Genomic DNA, 23,538 nt, shown 5'->3' with positions numbered 1-23,538 from the left:
TTTTTGTTGTCATCTTCACGATGTCGTCCATATTTAAAATTTTGAAACACAAAACTTGCTGGTGAATGATGCAATGAAATGAAAAAACGATGGAAAGTCATCGTTAGCTCGACATAATGCAACAAATCCATTGTTAACGCCAGTCATGGATGGTGCACCATCTGTTGTAATACAGAAGAGTTTGTAAATCGGTAGCTTGTATTGTTTCACAAAATTTATAAAAACGTTGTATATACCTTCACCGCGAGTTTTGTCTTTCAGAGGCAGCATTGTTAACAGTTCTTTTGCCAACATGTCAGAAAATACACAATTGGGCGGTATCAGTCATATCGGTTGACTCGTCAAATTGCAAAGAAAAGTACATACACTTCATAATATCACTTTTAACTTGGCTTTCCAAATCTTTGCCCATGATTTCGATACATCTAGTAACCGTTGTACGTGATAACTGGACTTCTTTGATGGCAGACATAATATCTGTTTTATTTTTAAATCCTCAAATAATACATTCGTAGCCTCAATGAATGCTTTCTTCATTACCTCTCCACCTTCAAATGGTTTTTTATGTTGTGCTAATATATAAGAAATTTTGAACGACGCAATTGTTTCAGCTACTGATTGTTTAACAGGCCTAGTGAACATTGATTGTTCCTTCTTCAAACTACTTTTCAAGTCTAGCACTTTCCGTTTTCTAAATAAACTGTTTTGCGGAAAATCATTTTCATAGTTTTTATGCAAAGTTTTATAATGCCGTTCTAAATTTCCGCATTTGGGCAGAGCAACGGAAGACCTACAAACACACTTATCTGGAACTCTTCTTCCCACGCATTATTAAATGATATGTTTTGCTCTTTTTCGCGGCACTCATATCGAGTTTCAAATATTAATGTAAATAATATATTACTAAAATGTTTTACAGTAATAACTTAGTAATGAATTAACAGCAATACAATGTTGATACAGCACACTCCCATTTCATAATTTATCTGTGAATGTTGATATGCCAAATAGGCATTATCGCAACTTTCGGGTGTAGAGTATTTTCTCCGTGAATCGCGGTCGACTTCATAAACTTTGGCGATCGACCGGTCGATCGCGATCGACTCTTTGAGCACCTCTGCTCTGGGGCATAGACCCATCTTAAATTTGGACGTCTTCTTGGTCTTTTGATGTCTCTTGGACCACAGTGGAATTCTAGTGGACCATCTTTTTTCAGTTTTTCTCGCTAAATGTCCCGCTCACTGCCATTTTAAAGATTTAATTCTGTGGATTACATCAGTTATCTATGTTTTATCTATTGTATTTTTTCGATTTCTTTTTGTTATATCTAGCATAGATTGCTTCATTGACCTTTAAGTGACTTTGAGTTTCGCTATTATCTCTTTTTTAGTGATCAAGTTTCGCAGCCGTATATCATGATTGATAGTATACGCTAATCGAATGCTTTTTTCTTCATGTGTAGTGGCATCTTCGATTTAAATATAACTGCATTTCTACCAAGAGGCCCAAGTCAGTTTCATTCTTCTATTGATTTCTGGGAGTAAAAAGCCAGATTTATGTATTAATTGTCCCAGGTATACATACTCGTCTACTATTTCAAGTACAGTGTTGTTTAGTATTACATCTAGGACATCCAGTAGTTGTACATGGTTTTTGTTTGTGTCAAGTTCAATTTTAAGTCAACTTTGTTACTAGCTGCATTTAGGTCGCTTATACGTTCTTGCAGCTCTTTAAATCAGCCTTAACTGCTTTTGCAAGCTTTTATATTAAATTTATAACAAGATTCATATGTTGCAAATTGTAACAACTAAATAAGAGATATATACAGCTTCTACTTGTTCTTCGTGATATCACTTTTAGATATTCTCCATATATCGTCCACATCCCATGAGTTTTTTCCTGGCAATTTAAAAAAAAGGTACAAAAAATAAAAAACCGCATCTTAAACAAAAAATATTTATTTTACAAATAACTGGTAAAAATCATATCACTAAAATGAACATGGTAACATTTCGAAATGCGAAAATTAAAACATCACTGAACCACTCACTACGATTACTGATAAGAATGGTTGAAAGGAACGGTAATATCTATAAAATAGTCAAGATCACAATTCCTATGGTTATTTCAACCACAAAGAGAAAAATGTATAGTGACATTGGGACATTGAATTAAATGTTTAGAGTTATTCTAATTAATTTTGACTAATTATTGTTACACTGTACTATTTTATACCGGGCGAATGGATATTTTGCCGCAAAAAAGTTTAAAATATAATTTAAAGTGTAGGTTTGTATATGTAAATAGGTATTTATGTATTTTATTTAAATTTTAATTCAATTAGTAGCGAAATTAATTTTCTATAATTTTTTCTATATATTTATAATATTTACAGAAATAACCAAACTATATAGGTTTCTATTTGGTCAATATTTCACTATTATCATTATCATATCATCTATTTAGATATATTGCTAAAATCAAACACATGTTTCGGTTGAGTGTACTCAATGCGTACGATAATGTTGCTTTATTTTACTCTAGATTTTATTTTTCTTTTGAATTTATTGTCTGGATAAATAACTTTTTTTTTTCGTAGTTTTTTATGTCAGGTTCGGAAGAGAGCTGTTTACGCTAGTGACAAAGGAGTAGACTACGCTCACAATTGGGTAGGTATGGCACATTAAGGAGGTTTTTGGAAACCACAATTTTTATATTTTGTTTAAAGCTCCTAGTGATAAACTCTGTAATATAAAATATCATTAAACATTACCGATTTTTTGCCTGATTTAGTTTGGTCTATGTTTTTAAGCAGGTAATATATAAAAATTATAGGAAATGATCGGATCGTATTTCAAAACATTTTTCTTTTCAATTTATACACTTCTGGTAACTATATTTTTATATGTTTTTCTATGTTCATGCAAAACAAAACTTTATGGAATTATCTGTATCTAGTAAAAAATACCGAGAATATATAAAATGTATTTAAAGCATTTTATTTCGCTGTAACAAACTGGTTCTTTAAAAATTGTGTTGTACTCATCTGTCATTCCACTAGAGCATTCCGTGATCAGTAGAAACATAAACATTCAAACTGTCACCATATTTAATTTATTTTACGTGGAGGATTATTAGTTTTAAATTAGATTGCAAATTAATAATAGAAAAACAAATGCCTCACAAATACTAGCACACGACTATTTGGCATTGCATATTTGACTTAAATTAAAGGCACAAAAAAGTAGAATCAGAAGATAAGCAACCATCCAGCCGCGTGGACAATACACATTGCACAAATACCAGATGATCTATGATAAGTCAACTCGTTTCAGACCTATACAAAAACAGAGAAGATCACATTGTCTCAGAAATTAAATCACACATTAAAACATTTATCTAATGTAAAAAAATTGATGAAATGTAAGAAAATTTGAACTCGAAACAGTGTAAATACAAAAGTATCCGAACAGTTTAAGACACCGGGAAAAGAAAAAAAAACAAAAGACATCGGGATGAAGTGAACCAGTCTTCATAGATTTGCTAAAACAGCGTATAGAAGATTAATAAAAAATAAACGAAGAAATAGAAAACCTGAGAATTGGACTCGGAAGATTGACTAAATACGAAATAAATAAAATATCTGTAGATTATCAATGATTACAACAAAATATATAACGAAAACGGAAACCGATCAGACTTAGGGAGATAAGTATCAACTACAACAAAGTTGTAGCAAAGAACACCAGCCCTATTAGAAGAGAGACAAATAAATTTAAGAAAGTTTAGCCCAAATAGTGACTATTTTAAAATATATAGTCTAAACAATTTTATCAAAAATATAAAGAAATAACGAGCTGAAGTGTTAAATAAGACTTAAGTACAACAAAATTCAAAAAAAATAAAAGACGAGCCAAGTCTGAGAGACGCCGACAATTGGGAATATGACAAGCAAAACCATACAGTCTAAAGTAAAGTCTCTCGCAACAAAAAGATATTCAGCCTAGAAACTTCGACAAACAGAAGCTACAAGAGTAAGCCCTATGGACATCGACAGGGAAGTCATAGCCGAAAAAATAAATAAAAATCAACATGAATGAAAGTCGATATAACTGCTGCCACTAGTGACGAGGGAAAGATAACATATGTGCTGAAAGACGATAAGTACGCTCAATATACATAGAAGAAACCAACCACATAAGACAGTCATCAAAAAGATTGCTCATAAATAAAGTCCCGAAGAAATAAAGAGCGACATCGAATAGCTAAATATTTAGCCTCTCCCAATATTTAGTGTAAAGCTGCCAAGATAATAACGGAAGTCATTCCAGTATACTTGATACTTGAATGTGACCATTGAAAATGTAAGCAAGAAACGATGATTACAGAATTAATAGAAAAGATATATCAGTAGAAGGAGGTGCCTCAACAGGAGATACCAAGATAATCAGGTGAGTAACAAATTAATGTTTCTTTAACAAAGAAGTCAATCCATAACATAACAAACGGATCAATAATCAGAAAACGGCATATTCCTGAAGGATGATTACATAAAAAGAAAAAAGTAGAAGCATGGGAACCAAACAATCAAACAGAAACGTCGAAAGCAGTGAGAGTAAAACATTTACTCAGAAAAAATAGAATGAGGAAATTGAGTGTAATGATCATAGTTCGCAACATATTCTAAATAGTGGTTCTTATGCAAATACAAAATGGAGGGGCTTTGAAAAGGTTGGAAAACATAACAAAGGTTGGTTAAAAGGCTGATTTTCTTCTGATCTTTCCATATTGTTTACTCTACATTTCACGATAACAAACCCCAGTATAACTTTTGTATGTGTTTGTATTTACATAACAATTACTTATTTTCTGTCAGATGCAATATATTATGAACTTGTTTATGACAAAATTGATACGTTCCCTTCGCCCAGACTATTTTTTTTTGAAATAAGTACATAGAGTAAAAATTCAAGTTTCCTTCTACTACAACTACTTCTTACGATCATTACCCGACCATATAATGGACACCAAAGAAGCCTCTTAAGAAATAATCATAGAAAATTTCAAACATGCTTTACTTATTTCTTGATTAAACCGAACAGCTTAAATATAAAATAATAAAGAGATCTCTAAACGAAGGCATAGAGGAATGTTTATTGTCTCAATTAATTTTCAATTTTACTCAGTTGGCATTTGTCTTCAAGAAACATAATAATTAGAGATAATAATAAGATTTAGAGGATATTCTCAAAAATGTGTGTTATTACAGACTAAAATTTTAGTCATAAACGTAGATTTTTAAAATCTACACGATCAAGTCAATTTAGTAAGAGAATAATATAGGCGTGAAATAAACTGTTGTACGAACAGTATTTACCATAATTAATAAGGTAAATATTGTTAATATAGAGCGAGTACCTACTCAGCAAAATCACAGAAATGTATATACATAAAAATAATATATAATGACAATTATATGAGCAGATCCAATAAAAATATGATAATAATAAATAATACAAAATTTTAAACATAATTGTCTGTTTCTTTGAATTTCAAAAACTCATTGGCTTTTTTATAAAGTTATGTCGTGTTCTCCACAAACTAAAATTCGTTCGCTTTAATGGTGAATTACAAGCTTACTGGAAGCTATTGGACAATGTTAGGAATAACCTTTTATTCCTTGTATTGTCAGAATAAAAGGTTATCCATAACTTTGTCCAATAGCTTCCAATAAGCTTGGATTTGCAGTTGACCTAATTCGTCATCAAAGAGAAGTCTTCTGTCTTTTTGTTACCTCATATAGAGGTCGCTACTAGTATTCTCAGGCATATTGTGTTAAAATTCGTTCATTATTTAGAACTTGCGTTTATTTTTAGAAATATATTCGAATTCGATGATAAGTCACTAGAGCTAGCAGGAAAAGAGCGCTTTGAACGGTGTAGAATATCATGTTAAAGTTTTGATATTCAGAACTTCCACATGGTAAGCACTTTACTGATAGACAGCCCCTATCGTGCACCAGAGTTTTAGAGGGGGAAAGATGATCTGGAGCATTGCGGTGCGGTGTAGTGATTGCTGTTAATTAAACGAATTAAACCTTCACTCCTTCCCAATGAATTGTAACCCCGACTGTTATTCTAAGGGATTTGCAAGTTTTTCAGGCTTGGTTTAATTAAACTGCTTGCTTGCTTTTAGAAATGTTTAAAGTGTACTACAAATCTCTTGGATTAACTGAACTACTCAGGAATTAGTAGAATTCACGTTAGTCTCCAGTTAAAGGGACTATTTATTATTTTATTATTTTTATACAATTATTCTTCGCAGATACCTCATCTCCACAGAGTTTATCCCACTTTAATGTTTTTTTGAAGTATCCATATCTCACCCGCATACAGAACATCGGTATCACTATCACAGATTGTGAAAACTAGGAACGACTTTGAAACTCCTACAATCGGCACGTACACCTAATGCGCAGTAAAACTGCCTAAAATTATCTTAGTAAGACAAGTAAACTAGAGCTGTAAAGTACGTTTAAAAATCAGGTAGACAAGTCCCGGTGTTCATCCATTTCTTTCTCTCCGAACACTTTCTGTGTCTACTATCTGCGCAGATGGTCAAACTTTAGAGAGTCGTTCCTAGCCTTGACGAATAATATATATTTCTATCTTTGTGTTTTGGGTCACCTTTCTTGTTAGGGTAGTAAAATTTGGTAAATACTTTGTTGTATTCGTTATTTTCGAAATTCCGTCGTTGTTGAGTATACTCTTCTGGTTACTCAGACTGTAATTATTTCCAATTTTACATTTTATTCAGTTTTATATATTTCATTACTTTTTTTCATTGATTATCATCCCCTTTCTTTTTTTTATCTTAATTTAAATTTTTAGTTATTCTATCTTTCTATCCACGTATTTATTAGTTTTTGTTAAATAGTAATATTTGATAACATGTTATTATCTGCATTGGTTCGCTCTTTCTCGGATATTCTTTATCAATTACTATTTTAATAACATCTGGTTAGAACTGCCTTCCCAATGAAACTCTTCAAATTTTCCCCTGATATGTGTACTCTTCCTCTTACTACTTTTTAAATACTATTTTAATCAATCTATTTGGTACTTTTATTTGCATTGAGCAATTCCATATATAGATTCAAATTTAAATTTAATGATGTTTCTGTTATCATTTGTCTGGTTTTCTAGTATACATATTGCTTACCTTAGTTCCTTTTTTAGTCGTTTTTTATATATTTTAAAACATGCTAATGACGAACATAAGGATCTATAGTTTTCGCAGTTTATCTATACCTCTTTATATATTTTCCATAGCCAGTTTTTCCCTTGTTCCCTCAAGTATTTAACTATTTCCGGATTTATATTATCATCTCCATCTGCTTTGCTCGTTTTTATATTTGATAATCCTTGCAATACTTATTTTTTACTTATTTGCTCTAGTTCTTTATTTCCTTGTCTTGATATGTTTCATTTCCGTCATCTACTTTGTTACTAAATACATTCTGACAGTATTATTTCTATATGTTCAATTTTTCACTGTATTAATTTTTATCATTCTCTACCTCAATTTTAAAATTATTACCCTAGTCCAACCCTTGGTAATACTTCCTACTCCCACTTCAACCCCACTCCATTAGAAATACAGACAGTTTGAAAATAGCAAATGAAAAAGACGGCCTCTTCCCTGTTGACTATCGCTAGCAACAGACGTATTCTCTCTTGCCTGTTGACTAACGCTAGCAACAGACATATTACCTCTTAATTACTTGGTTTTATACCAAATATTCGTGTCTTTGTAAGCTTTACTACCTCTTTGATGCATTTTATTTGTCATCTAATTCCCTTGCTTTTATTAGTTTCTGTTTTTGTAAAGTTCTTGCCCTTGTAAGTTTTTAAGTATGTATATGTAAGTTTATTTACGTTTATTTTCTTGTAGTTTTTTCTACCCAGGCCGCTATTTTTTCATCCTCTTGTTTAGCATTAACCTTTTGTGATTTTTAAATATTTCTGGTTCGTTTTCTCTTCCTCTTTATTAAATTAGTAATACCAAAAGCCCAACAAAAAATAAAACAAGAAAAAATCGGGTAAACGACAGAAGAAATATCTACAAGGAACAAAGAAAATCAAAAATCGTTCTGGGTTGATCACAAAACGAATACACTCCTCTCTTAAATTAGTATTGACTTGGAAGAATCTAAAACTCTTTAGGAACATACGAAATAATACATAGTAAAAAAGCACATAAGATCTTAAACTTCCAACAAGGAACAGTTCTATAAAGGCTATAATGTTGACGGACTGTGATAAAAAACTTTTTAGACTTATCTAAAAAAAAACAGCAGTTTATTACACACTTATGATTTTTGTAGACGATAAATTCTTGACAAGAAAAAAAAATTATTCTTATTTTCCACTAGTTCTCCTCTAATTCAAAAATGAATAAGTTAATTTTATTACAATGCCATATTAATATTACCGATGGCATTTATATTTCTGCACAACTGGTCAATTTTGCTTTAGTACTAAATATATATAATTAATATTATGAGAAATCTGCTTTAAACATATTTGCAGAAATCTTTTTTTGTTTACACATTATTATACGTCTCTATAAGTACGATTTTTAGAATTTTCTATTATTATTCCTTAATTTTGGAGCAAAAGGCTGATTTAACTCAACAACGCTCAAGTACTCTTATGATAATGGCACGAGATGGCAGTGTTGCTCGGCCTATGATATGAATAATGAATAAATAAATTGATATACAAGGCATTTGGAAACCGTCCAATTGTAAACATCTTTGATGTGGAGGGCGTATCATCGATTATGAAATATTCTACAACGTTACATTCTTAAGATAAATAAAAAGTTTTATTGTAAACAAAATGTTTGTAAGATATTGCTAATAATTTACGTATGTTAGTATTTTTTAAGGTTTGCACTTCAGATATGTAGTAAATCCAAACCTGGTGAACTGGCTTACTCTGACTCCATGTATGTCAAATATCATTATTATCGATTAGGTACGTAGTATATGTACATATCGTATACCTTAATCATATTGTCTGTTAATATTATTTAAATTATAAAAGAGCACATTTCCATTTTCTATTACTAGTTACCTACTGCTGCCAATTTTCCTTTTAAAATGGGCAATGCTGTCTGTTATTTATATTAGCTTTAGTAAGCTAAGCTATAATTAGCTAATGCTGTGAATATTCCGATTTTTAGCTCTTCCGCTAGGAATCAACATGTAAGCGTTATCCAGTTGTAAGACCGTATCTCTTGTCGTAATTCTCACCCATTGGTCTACTCGATTCACCAGCGAATTCTAATTCAAAGTAACAGAGTCACTTTAGGTTATAAAGTACAACGTTTGAAACATTTCTGGCAAGAATGTGTCTTAAAATAAGTTTTCAACTCATCACTTAGTGAAGCGAAACCGCCAGCTCCCTGAGCTCTCGAACCAACTTCTCCATATTCCTGTATATGCAATCAATCCCTCGAAATCCCAATATTTTCAGTATTATGATTATCTTTAAATTACACGGTCTATTTTTATACAAAACAGTAAGTTAAAAGCGTTCAAATGGCACAGTTCAAAATGAAACACTTAATTTTTTGCAAAAGTATTCATAAAATAAATCGAAATGTGCTAACTGATGCAGTGTAATGAGTAGGTCAGTTTTATAACTATAGACTAATACATGCATAAAGATATCGTCCAGTTAAGCCCCCAATATTCAGCAGTTTACGTTTTTTATTTATTTACATACTGTTATGAGTCTTACAGTCTGTATATATAACTTTTTCTCCTAAAAACTTCTCGTTACATAACGTTACATTACCGATGACACACCCTGTATTTTATATGAATAGAAACATTTTATTAAATTTAAGTTATTCTTAATTATGGGCTTTTTACAAAATAGGCATTAAATTTATTCCAGGTGCAACTCCTACGACTGATATGAATAACTTTGTGGAATGTTTGAATTTTTTGCTGTGCATGAGTTCATAGTATATTATTTAAGACACGTCAGAAGTTGCGCCTGGCGTATTAGGTGAAGAAAAACGTTAAGAGTGTTGTAGAATTGATCGCAAAGTCGGTAAAGATATATAATAGAATTAAGAATTGAAATACGTAATTATTATTAAAAAGAAAAATGCATATAGATATGCTACAAAGCAGCAAACTGTACGATGTCTTGAACGAACGTGCAATATTTGTATGAGATCCATGACAGAATTCACACAATCACTATTGTACGTCTTTTGGTACGTCTTAAAGCTACGTGAAAGTTGTCCAAAGTTACATTTGCATCCTTATCTGTGCCTTTGCTTTGTTTGCTTCACTGTTTTGTTGCATATTTCTTTCAAATAAGAAAATGCTTGGGTTTGTCAGTTTAATGTGTTTGTTAATTATTTTGTTGGACGGTCAATGTTGTTGAAAGTTATTATTAACACTTTTTAAGAAATAAAAAAGTACAACAATCAAAATACTTATCAATGAGCAGAATTGGTAAAACCTACCTTACAGAAACTAGTGAAATAAGTAAATACCTTCACTTTAAATATTTAAATGACGAAAGATATCGATAACTCGGAATAACATGGATCCTATAGGCAAATGACGGTGAGATGTGTTGGGTGTAGGATTAAATGACCGTGATACTATATTAGACTATATATTAGAAATGATAGTCGTAGAGATAGTTGTAGGCAAGAAAAAGGGGGCTGTATCCAAATATAGATACAATTAGAGAAAATATATGCATATAATATATAGGTACATCGCTTAGTATTATTGCACCGAAATGAAACTCAAGGCTATAGGTTAAACTATACAAGTGCATATACCCGGAACCTAACTATTTTCGCATAACACTCGTTGATAAAGGTTTCTAATAACTGTTTTTGATAAATTTGGTGATAAAATATTTTATAAACAAAATATGCAAAAGATTAAACGATATACTTATAAACAATCTGAAATCTCTATTTGATTTTAAATACTAAAGGTGAAGACCGGTATATTATATGGAAAAGTTACACAATATTATATTAGAAAATCCTTTATTGAGGATTTGAAAAGCTATTTTTGTTAAATAGTTATAGCAAAAATAGCTTCAAAATTCAATTTTTTGAAAATGATTAATAACTTTTTTTAAAAATACACAAAAACTTTAGTGTACGCGTGAGAATAAGAACATCACAAATATTTAGCTTTAAAAATTTCAAGGAATTTTCCTTAACCCATTAACCGCGAAGCATAGAAATACTGCCATAATATATAATATATTTTATTAACTAAAGCATATAATACACCAACCGTTTTGGTTGACGTACTTACTCGAGCGGGTAATGGCGCGAAGCTACCATCCGTGAGATTATGCCTGAACACCTCTATTCCGTATCCTTTCTAGTCAAAGGGGGCAACGATATCTCTTGGAGTCGAAAGGCTCAAAACAATGTGATTTTACTATTCGTATTTCGCTACGATTGTCGCACGAGCCCTTATTTCCGTTGAGATTATCGGTTTACGGTGGGATCGATCCTTGCTAGTAGACCAGATCTTTAGACGGACGAACATGGGTATTATTATCTTTTCGATGTTGGAACACGGAATTGTCTGTCGACGACTTACGTACCTGGCAGGGTGTTGTACTTGATAAAGCAGTTTCCACGCTGCGATCAATTCAGACTCAGCTCTCAGCTTGGGGATTCGTCTTGTCGGTTTGACGAGACCCCTGATATTAAAAAATAAAGAAAGCTGTTTTGGATTGGGTTGGTGTATTCTGTGACTAAAGTAAAATAAACTTAAACATTCGGTTTAAACTTGTTTCATCTTGATACTGACAGGTTTCATAAATAAAATGGTTCGTTTTCGAACCTCTGGCGGAACAGAGATCTAAAAATCGTACTTCTTTGCAAAGCCTATGAGATGGACCTGACAGTTATTGGAGATTACTGTTACGACTGAGTTATCATTCCATTTAACTACAGACACTCCAGCTTCTTTATCAAAAACAAAGTGTGGAACGACCCTCTATATTTTTTAGAAATAATTTGAGATGTTTTCAGTGGACACATTTCAATCCTGTTTTCTCGCACTGTGTAAGTTGCATAAATTCTTTTCTTGCAATATTGTGAACAACTTATAAGATCAAAAAAGTTGTCAAAAAGTACCCTGTAGTAAGAGGGAGTTTCTATAACAGTAATTTTAATACTACATCAGCACCCAAGCCTAAATATGATTTTGCTGTGCTAGCACCACCGTAAGCAATAAACTGGAATAGATATCCATCAGATAAACAAGAAAATACCTAATTGCAGGAATTTTTGATGTAATATGCCGAAAAAGGGGCGATGTTTTGCAAATTTATCATTTTTGTGTAACACCGTATTATTACTTACTGGAATATACTTTTTGATACGCCGAAAATTATTTCTGCTCATGCAGTTCCTAATTGAATGTCACGTTCTTATCCTGGTCCTTGCTCTAGTACCTACATATCTGTTTGTGGCAAAGTGTGATATGCTGTAAAAATAAGTGTTCCCAAAAATCTTTTCAGTGATGCATTTGTCAAATTAAAATCGTGATAATTATTCTCGTGGCCATATTTGATGATAAAATTAACCATAAGGTTGTAAACTTCATCATCAAAGAAGAGCTGGAAATATTCGTTAGGGGTTTTTCTGGCGACAGGGTTCTCAATTCCTATCAATTTTTCAATTTCATGTGATTGTAGTGCTGATGAAAATATTGGATCAGTTTTTGTAGACCATATTGGAGTACACTATATACTTTCAGTTTTTTATTTGATTTGCTTGTAAAATGAAAATGTTGGATCAGTTTTTGTAGACCATATTGGAGTACACTATATACTTTAAGTTTTTTATTTGATTTGCTTGTTGTTGGTTCGAGGTCAAATGAATCCTTAGTACGAATCTCTACAAACCCAGCAACTTCAGATTTTTTTCTGGAAGGTTCCATAAGGACGGTATCTTTAGCAGAAATCTCAAATGTATCGGCAATCTCTCGAATCTCATTGTCACCTACAACGTCACGTAATAGATGATATGACACTAAAAAATAGTGAATAGGTTACCTGTTACAACATCATCATCAATCATTTTTTCATCTGCCAATTCGTTACAATCCGGAGGTATTATAGCGATTTCTGTGACTCCAATATCATTATCACTGAGATTCTCCAATTCAGCTTCTAATTCCAATAAAGTTAGAGCCCTTTTAGAGTTATTTTTCCAAATCGACATATTGTCTAAAACACCACACAACCTCCCAGCACTAGATTATAACAAAACTGAATACCAGAATACCCGTCTTTCTAACGCATATAATAAAGAAATATTCTATCAAACGAGAGTCATGTGTGTGCAGTGAAATAACTGCGTGTGCGATTATAGTAAAAAATGACGTTCAATCTTTTGCATATTTTGTTTATATTGTTATCACCAAATTTATAAAAAGCAGTTTTAATTAAAAAATAAAATATTAAGACAGAGTCCTGAAAATGGGATCTGATCTGCGGTGCAGTATAATATTAGGATATCGTTTTTATATCTCTTTGATTGACATATCTCCAGTAAGACCAGACATAAGGGAAGACGCCTGGAGAAGACGCCCGAGGATCGACAATTATTACAGAACCGTTGCAGAATATAGAGTCAACATGTTTAGAGATAATTTCTATCCATTTACAGGAAGGCATGGATTATTGTAATCTTTAAAATTTTAATGCACAAAAGAAAGGGTTTCATCAAAAAGGGGCCGGAAATATTTTATTACTTTCAAGAACGTATTTATATAAGAGTGTTCTCTGTTATACAATTTTACAAGTATGATACAAGTCTAACTCAAAAGAGTTATAGAGAATATATTGAAATAATTATGAATTTATCACTATTTTATATCTTTTCTACTTTTGTAAATTCTAAAACGCACTTTCTGCTTTTCCCACCCTCTTATAATATATTATTCACACAACATACCTACGCAATAATAAATTACAATTTTGCGGCCCTTAACGATATTTTATGTTACAATTGCTAAACATAGTAAGTTACAAAAATGGTAGCCGCTTATTTTAAATGTGATATATAATGATTGTGAAAAAAAAAACAATGTATTAAAAAAGAGAAAAATTCACAGCGTCCCCCTTGGTGTGCAAATTTGGTTTTCCAATAATTTGTACTGTGTAAAGATATGACGAAGAGTGAATGATAATGATATTTACACAATTGCTCAGCTACGAAAGTAACAAAATCTAGTTTTTCGTGAACGTTTGCATTTATATGCTACTTAAAATGTGCTTTTTTGTTTATACATGGTACATATGGGTAGAAAAGCTGCTTTGGGGGGCATATTATGTGAAAGATTAGAAATATCCCATATTCAAATATAACAAAACAAAGATGATAATCTCTCACGCAAATAGAGAGGTTTACTCGTTTCTAGCATAAAGATAAATAGCGATTTATATATAAAATATAGTCTGTATATGCTTAAAAATTCAGTGGTGTACAAAACATACGATATTACATTGGCGGTAAAAATTGATCATTTAATTTTGATATTACATTATCATTTTGTAATAACCGCAATGCCAAATATGCAGCTGACAAAGAAAAGTATATATTTATATACTATGATAAAATTGATTGGATTGGACTGCGTTCTTTCCATTTAAAGTAAAGTATTCAATCCTTTGGGAGACACCTGGTACCCGATTTGGCTTATTATCCTTCTTCTTTTGGCTTAACAATGCTAAGTAGGTCTTTGTCTGTTTGGCTGTTCCCTCCCATTCAGATATTCGTTATCAAGTCAACCTTTACATGGTCTAACCATCTGGTTCTAGATATTTCCTCATTTCGCTTGCATGTTGAATTTTATTGCACTATTTTCCTTCCACTAGTTACTTTTGTGTCTTCTAACCCTTAGAGATTTTTCAGCTATGTCAGCTTCTTAGTTTTACAAATTCTATTTGATAAATATCATGTTGTAATTCGCCGATTTCATTTTTTCTTTTTTATTCTCTTTGTACCATCGTCGTCTCGTATCAGAATATATAATCTTCTTAATATCTCTATATCACTTGTTCTTCCGTATTTTATTTTATAAGTTTTTTTTTCAAATATATATTTGTTTATACACCTGCCGAACGTGTTTAATAGGGATACGATTGTTATCATTCTTTACGTGCCATCTCCGCGACGGAGGTTGTTAATCATCATGGCTATTCTGATCTTAGATGCTACCGCTCTAAATAGTGCGATTGTTGTGCATCCGTACCATTCCCTTAAGTTACGCAACCATGAGATTCTTCTCCTTCCTACACCTCTCTTGCCCTGGATTTTTTCTTGTATAATTAATTGAAGTATGTTGTATCTTTCATTACGCATAAAATGCCCCAGGTATTGCAGTTTTCGTATCTTGATGGTTTCCAATATTTCCATTCTTTTGTTAACTCTTCTCATGACTTCGTTGTTTGTTACATGCTCGGTCCATGATATCTTTAGGATTCTTCTATACACCCACAGTTCAAATGCTTCCAACTTTTTAGTAGTCGACCACCCTTAAGTGTCCATGCTTCTATCCCGTAAAGCAGAGCCGAGAAAATGTAACACCCTGCCAGCCTAACTTTCAAGTCTAATTTCAGTTCTCTTGTACAAAGTACCTTTCTCATTTAATTGAAGTGTGTTCGTGCTTTTTCTATTCGAACTTTGAGTTTTTTGGAGTAATCGTTTGTGTGGTTAATTATTGTGCCAAGAGAATTGTAGTTTTCAACTTGTTCTATAGATTTACCGTTAAATGTCAGGCTTTCATCATTATTTTGGGTTTTTGATATTCTCATAAATTAAGTTTTCTTGATGTTTATTGATAATCCATATTCTTCTCCATACTCAACTATTTTGTTCATTAGCTTTTCGAGGTCTTGGAGGTTGTCTGCTATTATAATAGTATCTTCCATTGTTCCATTGGCCTTTATTCTTGCTGTTTCTTCCTCAAGAGCTCTTTTCAAAATTTCTTCAGAGTATGCATTAAACCGTAGTGATGACAATACACATTCCTGTCGCACTCCTCTTTTATTTGCGATCTCTTCTGATGCGTATGTGTGCCAGCTGTTTATAATATAGTTTTGTTATAATTCGAAGGTCATTGCATTGTAATTGTTTTGCTTTGAGAACGTCCATTAGCTCTTTGTGGCGGACTTTATCGAAAGCCTTGCTGTAATCTGTGAAACAGACGTACATCTTGGTTGACATCCAAGCATCTCTGGATTAGTACGTTGAATGCAAAAAGAGCTTCACGGGTACCTACGCCTCGACGGAATCCAAATTGGGTTTCTTCAATATCTATACGATTAATGATTAGTACGATCAGGGGTAGGATGATCTAAGATTATTAAAGCTTTAGGTAGACCAGTCAAAAATACAGATATAGACACAAATGCCCCAATGAGCATCTGGATGACAAGAGAGTGTCTTATTTTACTAAATTGTGTTGTTTTTGTAATTTTTTTTTATTGTTCTTACTTTTCATTAAACGCACGAGATCAAGAGAGTTTATAATTAAACACATATTTTGTATGCTTTGTACATCATTAATTTAAATACAGACATTTTCCGCCTAATCTCCTATCTATATAACTTTGATTTGTTTGTTTTTGGTTGGTACCAACTACCAAACAAACAGAGTCTTTCCATGTTTTACTTATTTGTCTGATACACCTATGATTATAGACAAATCTTAGCTATACACTCAAGTACAAGTCTTTCTTATGATTGTACTGTTTAATAAACACAATATTTTACAAAAATATAAAGAATTAAACTAAGTATTTGCGTTTTATTTTCATCGCAAGCTCTATTGTAAAGACATTTTAGTAATGATTTCCAGTTAGACCTTTATATAGTAATATATTTAACATTCTTTTATATACCTACTCATCTACGTGTCATTATCTATACTACATTCCACACAAGACAACATCTATTACATTCTTTATTAGGAAATATAAATACATTGATATTGGTTTATGATAAATGCATCATTAGGTTATTTTTTAAGTTATGTATTATTTAACCGAGTTTAAAATATAATCTTAATCAATATTTTACTTGATATACTTATATTCCATCATTTTGGCTTTACAACCCTGTGTGGGTCCTAGCCTCCCCAAGAATTTTCCAGTCGTCCCTATCCATCGCCTTCCTCCACCAAGCATGTATTTCCATATTTATCATATCTTGATCTATGTTACCTAGGAATCTTGTTCTGGGTCTGCCTCTTCTTCTTTGACCAATAGGTCTATCAAGGAACGTTTTTCTAGCTGGGTCAGTTTGCTCCATCCGCATTACATGGCCTACCCACCTCAGACGTCCTATCTTAATGTGTTTTACGATATCTGGTTCCTGGTATATTCTATAGAGTTCGAAGTTGTATCGTCTTCTCCAGACACCATTTTCATTTACCGCTCCATAGATTTGCCTTAGTATTTTTCTTTCGAAACATCCTAACATGTTTTCATTACTTTTTGTTAAAGTTCAGGTTTCTGAACCATATGTTAGGACTGGGCGTATTATTGTTTTGTAGAATTTTACTTTTGTATTTCTTGATCTAACTGTAGATTTAAACAGGAGATTAAGTCCAAAATAGCATCTATTAGCCGTGCAAATTCTGCGGTTTACCTCTGCGGTAGTGTCATTTTCAGTATTGACGAGCGTTCCCAGGTATACAAATTCGTTAACTGCTTCGATGACGTCGTTTTCTATAACAAGTGGCCGTAGTATTTGTGGTTGCGTACCTATTTTCATGTATTTCATTTTATTGGTGTTTATTATTAAACCCATTTTTGTAGCCGCTTCCTTTACTGCTACGTACGCCTCTCGTGCTGCGTTTTTCGTTCTCCCAACAATATTGATATCATCAGCATATGCTAGGATTTGCACAGATTTATTATATATTGAACCGGTAGTTGTGATTCGTGACGTACGTATTACTTTTTCCAGAGCTAGATTGAATAGTATACAGGAGAGTAGTGGGTCTCCCTGAGGTAGCCCGTTATTTGTTTTAAAAAGTTCAGAGAGTTCCCCCTGGATTCGTACTCTGCATTCAACTTTTTCAAGGGTTAGTTTGGTTAGACTTACCAACTGATTTGGTACTCCTAGGTCTATAATTGCGCTAAACAATTCTCTTCTATTTACAGATTGGTAGGCTGCCTTGTAGTCTATAAATATGTGGTGCGTGTCTACACCGTATTCCAGTGTTTTCTCTAGAATTTGTCTCAGAGTTGAAATCTGATGAATTGTTGACTTACCACCTCTGAAACCAGCCTGGTGTTGTCCTATTATTCGCTCTGCATATGGTGCCATACGATGGCATAGTATATTGGAGATGATTTTATACGCTGCATTTAGGAGCGTAATTCCTCAATGGTTAGAGCATTCAAAGATATCTCCCTTTTTGTGTATGGTGCAAAGTATTCCAATATTCCAATCACTGGAGAGGGACTTCTGTATCCATATTTCTTTTATAAGCTGCTGTAGCGGTATTATGATATCGCGGCCACCTTCTTTATATAATTTCGCTTTGAGATTATCTATTCCGGGTGATTTGTTTCTGGCTAGTTTGTTTACAGCGTCTTTAACTTCCAGAATCGTTGGTGGATCCTCCTCCCTCTCGTCTGCTCCGCTTACCTCACAGTTTTCGTCTTCCGAGTTTTCTTCTTCTTCCGCTATATTAACTATCTGGTTAAAATATTCTGTCCATCGGTTTAGTACGTCTGTTCTTGTTGTTAATAGATCGCCATTCCAACTTCTATATTGATTTGTGTTTGCCTTGAATTCTTTTCTGTTGATGTTAACTTTCTTGTAGAATGTTCTAAATTATTTCTCTCTGTTGAGGTTTTATCTTATATTCCTTTGTTCTTATTTTATCTTCAGTTAAGTCTCTTACGAATTCTTTAGTAGCCTATCCGTTTAGTTTAAAAAACATCCAGTATTTTTTATTGAATACAGTCTAGAGTCTCTTAAAAATAAAAATACCCATTTTAAACATAACCTCAACTTCTTTAAAAGACTAACACAACTCAAAATAATGCATTATTCTTCACAGAAAATATTGTATTATCATATTGTGTTTTTGAGAAAGAATGGCATATCTCAAAATATGACAATATTGTGCAAAATGTCAAAAGAACTTTTCTATTAATAATAACGACACTCTTCTACCACCTAAAGGCAGTAGGCATAAACTAACTTTATGACGTTGTCACACAAAAATATACAATATTTGAAATCTGTTCACAATCATAGTCCATTTTTCATTTTTTTGAGATATGACGGTCTTTTTCCAATGTAGCGATATATGTTAAACAGCAGTAGAGACAGAATGTTTCCTTGTCAAACAGTTTTATCTATTTTAATTTGTTCTTATTACAGACCGTTGGTAATCCTTAATTGTGCCTTTTGATTCCAGTATAATTGCATTATATATCTTTGTTACTGAGAGCAAACTAATTTAACATCTCTAACAGTTCATTCTCAACTTAATCGGTAAAGCAAATAATGGCATTTTTCTGGTCATAGTATTTCTCCACTAAACACTGTACCTATGTAAAAAATATTTATTATACATCTGCAGGTGAGTTACCTTTAACCGTCTTGAGTATGTGGCTCATTAAACTGACCTTCATAGACACTAGAATTGTGCTTCTTTAGTGCAGAATTATTTGTGCAAGTACTTCATTAACTGTAACTTCCGACTACTAAGAGTATCTACTTCTCTCTCTGCATCTGTCTTCTACCTCTGGCTTTGGCTTCTTCTGGCTCTACCTGAGGTGTTCTCAACAAAGACAAAACATTTAGTCTTGCAGTGCAAAAGAAAACATACGTGATTACACCAATAGTGTGATTAATGAAAAACGTAGGAATGGCAGTCACTCTCGTAGTGTTCTGAAATGTAACGATTACTTTTCTCTTACTTTTAGAGTGGATGCCGATCCTGTGCTGACTATTTCGGTCTACCTGTTAAAATTTTCAATTAGGTTTATGTTTTAATAGTACTTCTAGAACGTACTGATTGAAAAATGAAATTGAGACTGATTAAGACCAATAATAGTAACTCTTGATAATAAAAAATCTAATATTTCATTTTTTTGTCTTCTTTTTAAAGTTCTCAAAAGTTACATACTGATGTTTTAAAGACTTTTAGTATCTTAAAGTCACTCTCACGTAGTTATCACTCGTAGATAGGTTTCCGCTATAAGTAATCTTAATGTCATAAAGTTTACTACGGTTTTTTTTAGTTCTGAAAAAAAATTTATTTTAAACTCGGCTTTATTAAAAACGTTAAAAATGAATTGCTATTTCTCCTTACACCCAATGTTTGTGCTACTATTACACCCTACTCCTTCGAGACTAGTGCCACTTCTATTGCAGGATGTTCTATAATCGATCAATGCTTTATACACTTAGCGTTTTTAAGTAAAGTTTGGACTGGAAATGAAACAATTTGGGCCCACAAACAACGCAAATCTACACACCATGATGGACGTTGAACATTTTCTTGAATTTATACAAGAATCCTAATAACACATGTCATACGTGATTATTTAAATGCTAACAGGCTCACTTTAACGAATTTTATGAAAAACGGGGAGTTAGCGAATGAAGGACTGTTTACGAACCAGTCCAATAACCTCTTTGCCAAAAATATATTGGGATGCAGTATCAATTGATGAACACAATACAAAATCACAATACTTCGTGGAGTTACATAGTTTGCTCTTCATTCTACTATTAGTTTCTATGGTAATTTTAGTGTTTTGTTGTGTCTTTGTTGATCTGGTTCAGATGTAAAACTTTCTGACCAACCAAGTAAAAGGTATTCTACTCGATGGTACAATGATACAAAACCCCAATTGTGATTAAGTTAAATCGCGTAAATTTTAATAGAGCTCTTTATTAAATAAATCGTGGCGATAGTCTTTAACAGTAATTTCTCTTCTTAAAGTTTCGCCCTCTATCAAAAGTTGGATACCACACGGTAATTTTTACATTTTTAATAACTCTACGTGGGACTTCAATATTGGTAACTCCCTCTCTATCAACGATATAAGCAGTTCTCTACAATGACACCAGCGTTCAAATATCTTCAATAGTGACACATAACATTAATTAGACCTCTTTCATACGCTTTTGAAGTGTCCGGCAAGTTAAGGCGAAAATACTTCATTTTGCACACCTCGTCATAAAAGAGTTGTGTTGTATCTTATTTTTACCTACTTCTACGATTTCTTCATATCTCGGCCATCTTCCTGTTATTTATGTAATCATTCTGGTCTAACCAAGTTAAACTGTTAACCAAGAGGAAATTCTGTTGTACAGAATAATCCAACATATTTTTTGTTGTTTTATATTCTTTCTTCGATATCCTATGATCATATCTTATTTATTTAAGTGAATTATTACCTCCTATAGTAATTCACTTTTTTTAAATCTCTACTTCCGTAAAAGGCTCTATTTATCTGCTGCTGGTTCAAGACCAAATTGTAATTTTCTCTTCCGCCAATATGTCCTAGGAAGCAGATTTATGTTTAATAATTCTCGTGAATTATCAATCATTCATTGTATCACTGTGTTTTGTCGTATTGTGAATTTGTAGATACATATTGCCAGAAAAAACTGCAAAACATTCCAAATGCCTCTAGTTGTCTCAACCTAATTGCTTATAAGAAAAAGTTTATACAAACCGATCTTCAACCTTAATCTAAAGAGTGTAGAATGTAATTTAATGTCACTTCGATCGTTTTGTTTAAATAAGATCCATACAAAAGTCGTACCTACTAAATTAAACTGTTAATAATCGTTTGGGTTTTTGGTAAAGTTGTTATTGAATTGGCTCACTGGAGCTAAAATTCTTATAGAAAGTGATTTGCGATATAACACAACCTATCTAGATTTTTAAGTTAACAATTATGCCCCATTCCATAATTATTGTCATATCTAAATTTGACAAAAGAATCAGTTTAATAACAACGTTAGAACTAGCACATACACATATTTAAAGTTCGTTTTATATTTCAAACTTCAAACTCAGTAATATTAGATTTAATTGCAGTAAAAGTTTGAATTGGGTAAGCTTTTGCATACACATATAAACTGTGTCTAAGGAAAAGAAAATAGGATGCAATCAATTTCATATGAATATTATTTAACAGCAAATAATGAATGTGAAATCGAATGATTTATTGCTATTTCTGATGTCTCTGTCCTTTTAATTTTTTTTTGTAAAGCAAAAATTGGTTCTTGTTATTTTTATGTGTGCATCCACATTAGCTGGTAATACGGTACCGCGCGTTTCGGTATACAAAAAAATACCCAACCTTTCACTTATAAGGCTGGTCACTGTTCCGCCTAAAATTACTGGGTTAATTTAGTAAGATTGAAAAGGCAGTGCTTTTTTGAAAATCGACGTCCGATTTTTGTGTCAACGGTTGCCTTTTGTGGCAAAATTTTCCTACTTTTTCGTTTTATTGCTGAGATCACTGGAAGTTTCTCTTGTCAGGCGGTTTAAGTTTGATCGAATTCTTCGTTTGAAATTAGGGATAAGGAAAGCTCATCGTCTTCTAGGTCCTCATCCATGGAAATACTCAATTCCGCCTAAAAAAATAATATTAAATAAAAACAAAAATTAAAATTATCAAGCAATTAATCATAGAAATTATTACACAAAAATAGCAACCAGAAGGCAACCCATCAGTGGCGGCTTTTGGGGGTAGGCAGGATAGGCCGGGCCTACCCAATAATTTTAAGAGCTTTAAAATTGAAAAACACATATTCAAAAATTATGTTATTGCATGTAAATACAACTATGTTATTATATTACCACAGAAAGCATCGAATCGTATTCAGGCATTTTAAATATCATTAATAGGCCCGATCGGAACTGGCCGACCCAACTCACATAAGATCCCCGTACAAAAAGCGTTTGAAGTTAAGCAGCTTGCCGGATAACGATTTATATTGTCGTGTTTATGCTTGCTGTTTAGGCACCAGACGATCGGGCCTACACCGACCATCGTTGTCACTTGTAACGTAATTATCGAATTGTAGTATAAATTTTCTTTTAAATTATGATAAAAAAAATATGTAACATAATCTATAATTGTCTGTCTCCTTAAAAACACATTTCAGTTGCAAGGAACATTTAAGTAATTTCCTGTCCTGTAAGAATGTACAAAAGAGGGCGTTTTCTGTTCGCTATTTGCTAGATGAAAAATCAAAAATCGCAAAAACTAGATACAACGCAGAAGTTAAAATGAACGGAGAAATCATTAAAAAATTTGTTATGCGGGGGGGTCATGACCCCGTCACTAATTACACATAGCTATAATATGTAATTTGCTGGCTTGGCCTACCCAAAATTTTACCACACCACCGCCACTGCAACCCATATTGTAATATATAACATGTATAAAGTGCACTTTACAA

At 32.5% G+C, this 23,538-nt stretch overlaps 1 protein-coding gene across 5 annotated transcripts in view; it reads right to left on the bottom strand.

Moving 5' to 3' along the window:
• Positions 1–1,942: 1,942 nt before the first annotated feature.
• Positions 1,943–23,538, bottom strand: part of brp (ELKS/RAB6-interacting/CAST family member bruchpilot) — a 528,827-nt gene continuing 507,231 nt past the window's right edge. For all 5 annotated transcript variants that reach the window (XM_072520526.1, XM_072520528.1, XM_072520527.1 and 2 more), the window contains one exon: positions 1,943–22,707. In XM_072520526.1, coding sequence (XP_072376627.1) covers positions 22,618–22,707 — 90 coding nt within the window. In that variant the 3' untranslated portion in view covers positions 1,943–22,617. The remainder of the gene's footprint in view (positions 22,708–23,538) is intronic.

Source organism: Diabrotica undecimpunctata, chromosome 1 (genome assembly GCF_040954645.1).
Source record: "Diabrotica undecimpunctata isolate CICGRU chromosome 1, icDiaUnde3, whole genome shotgun sequence".
NCBI classification, from domain to species: Eukaryota; Metazoa; Arthropoda; class Insecta; order Coleoptera; family Chrysomelidae; genus Diabrotica; species Diabrotica undecimpunctata.
The sequence above is the reverse complement of the archived record's forward strand: the minus strand, read 5'-3'. Positions and strand labels throughout refer to the sequence as shown.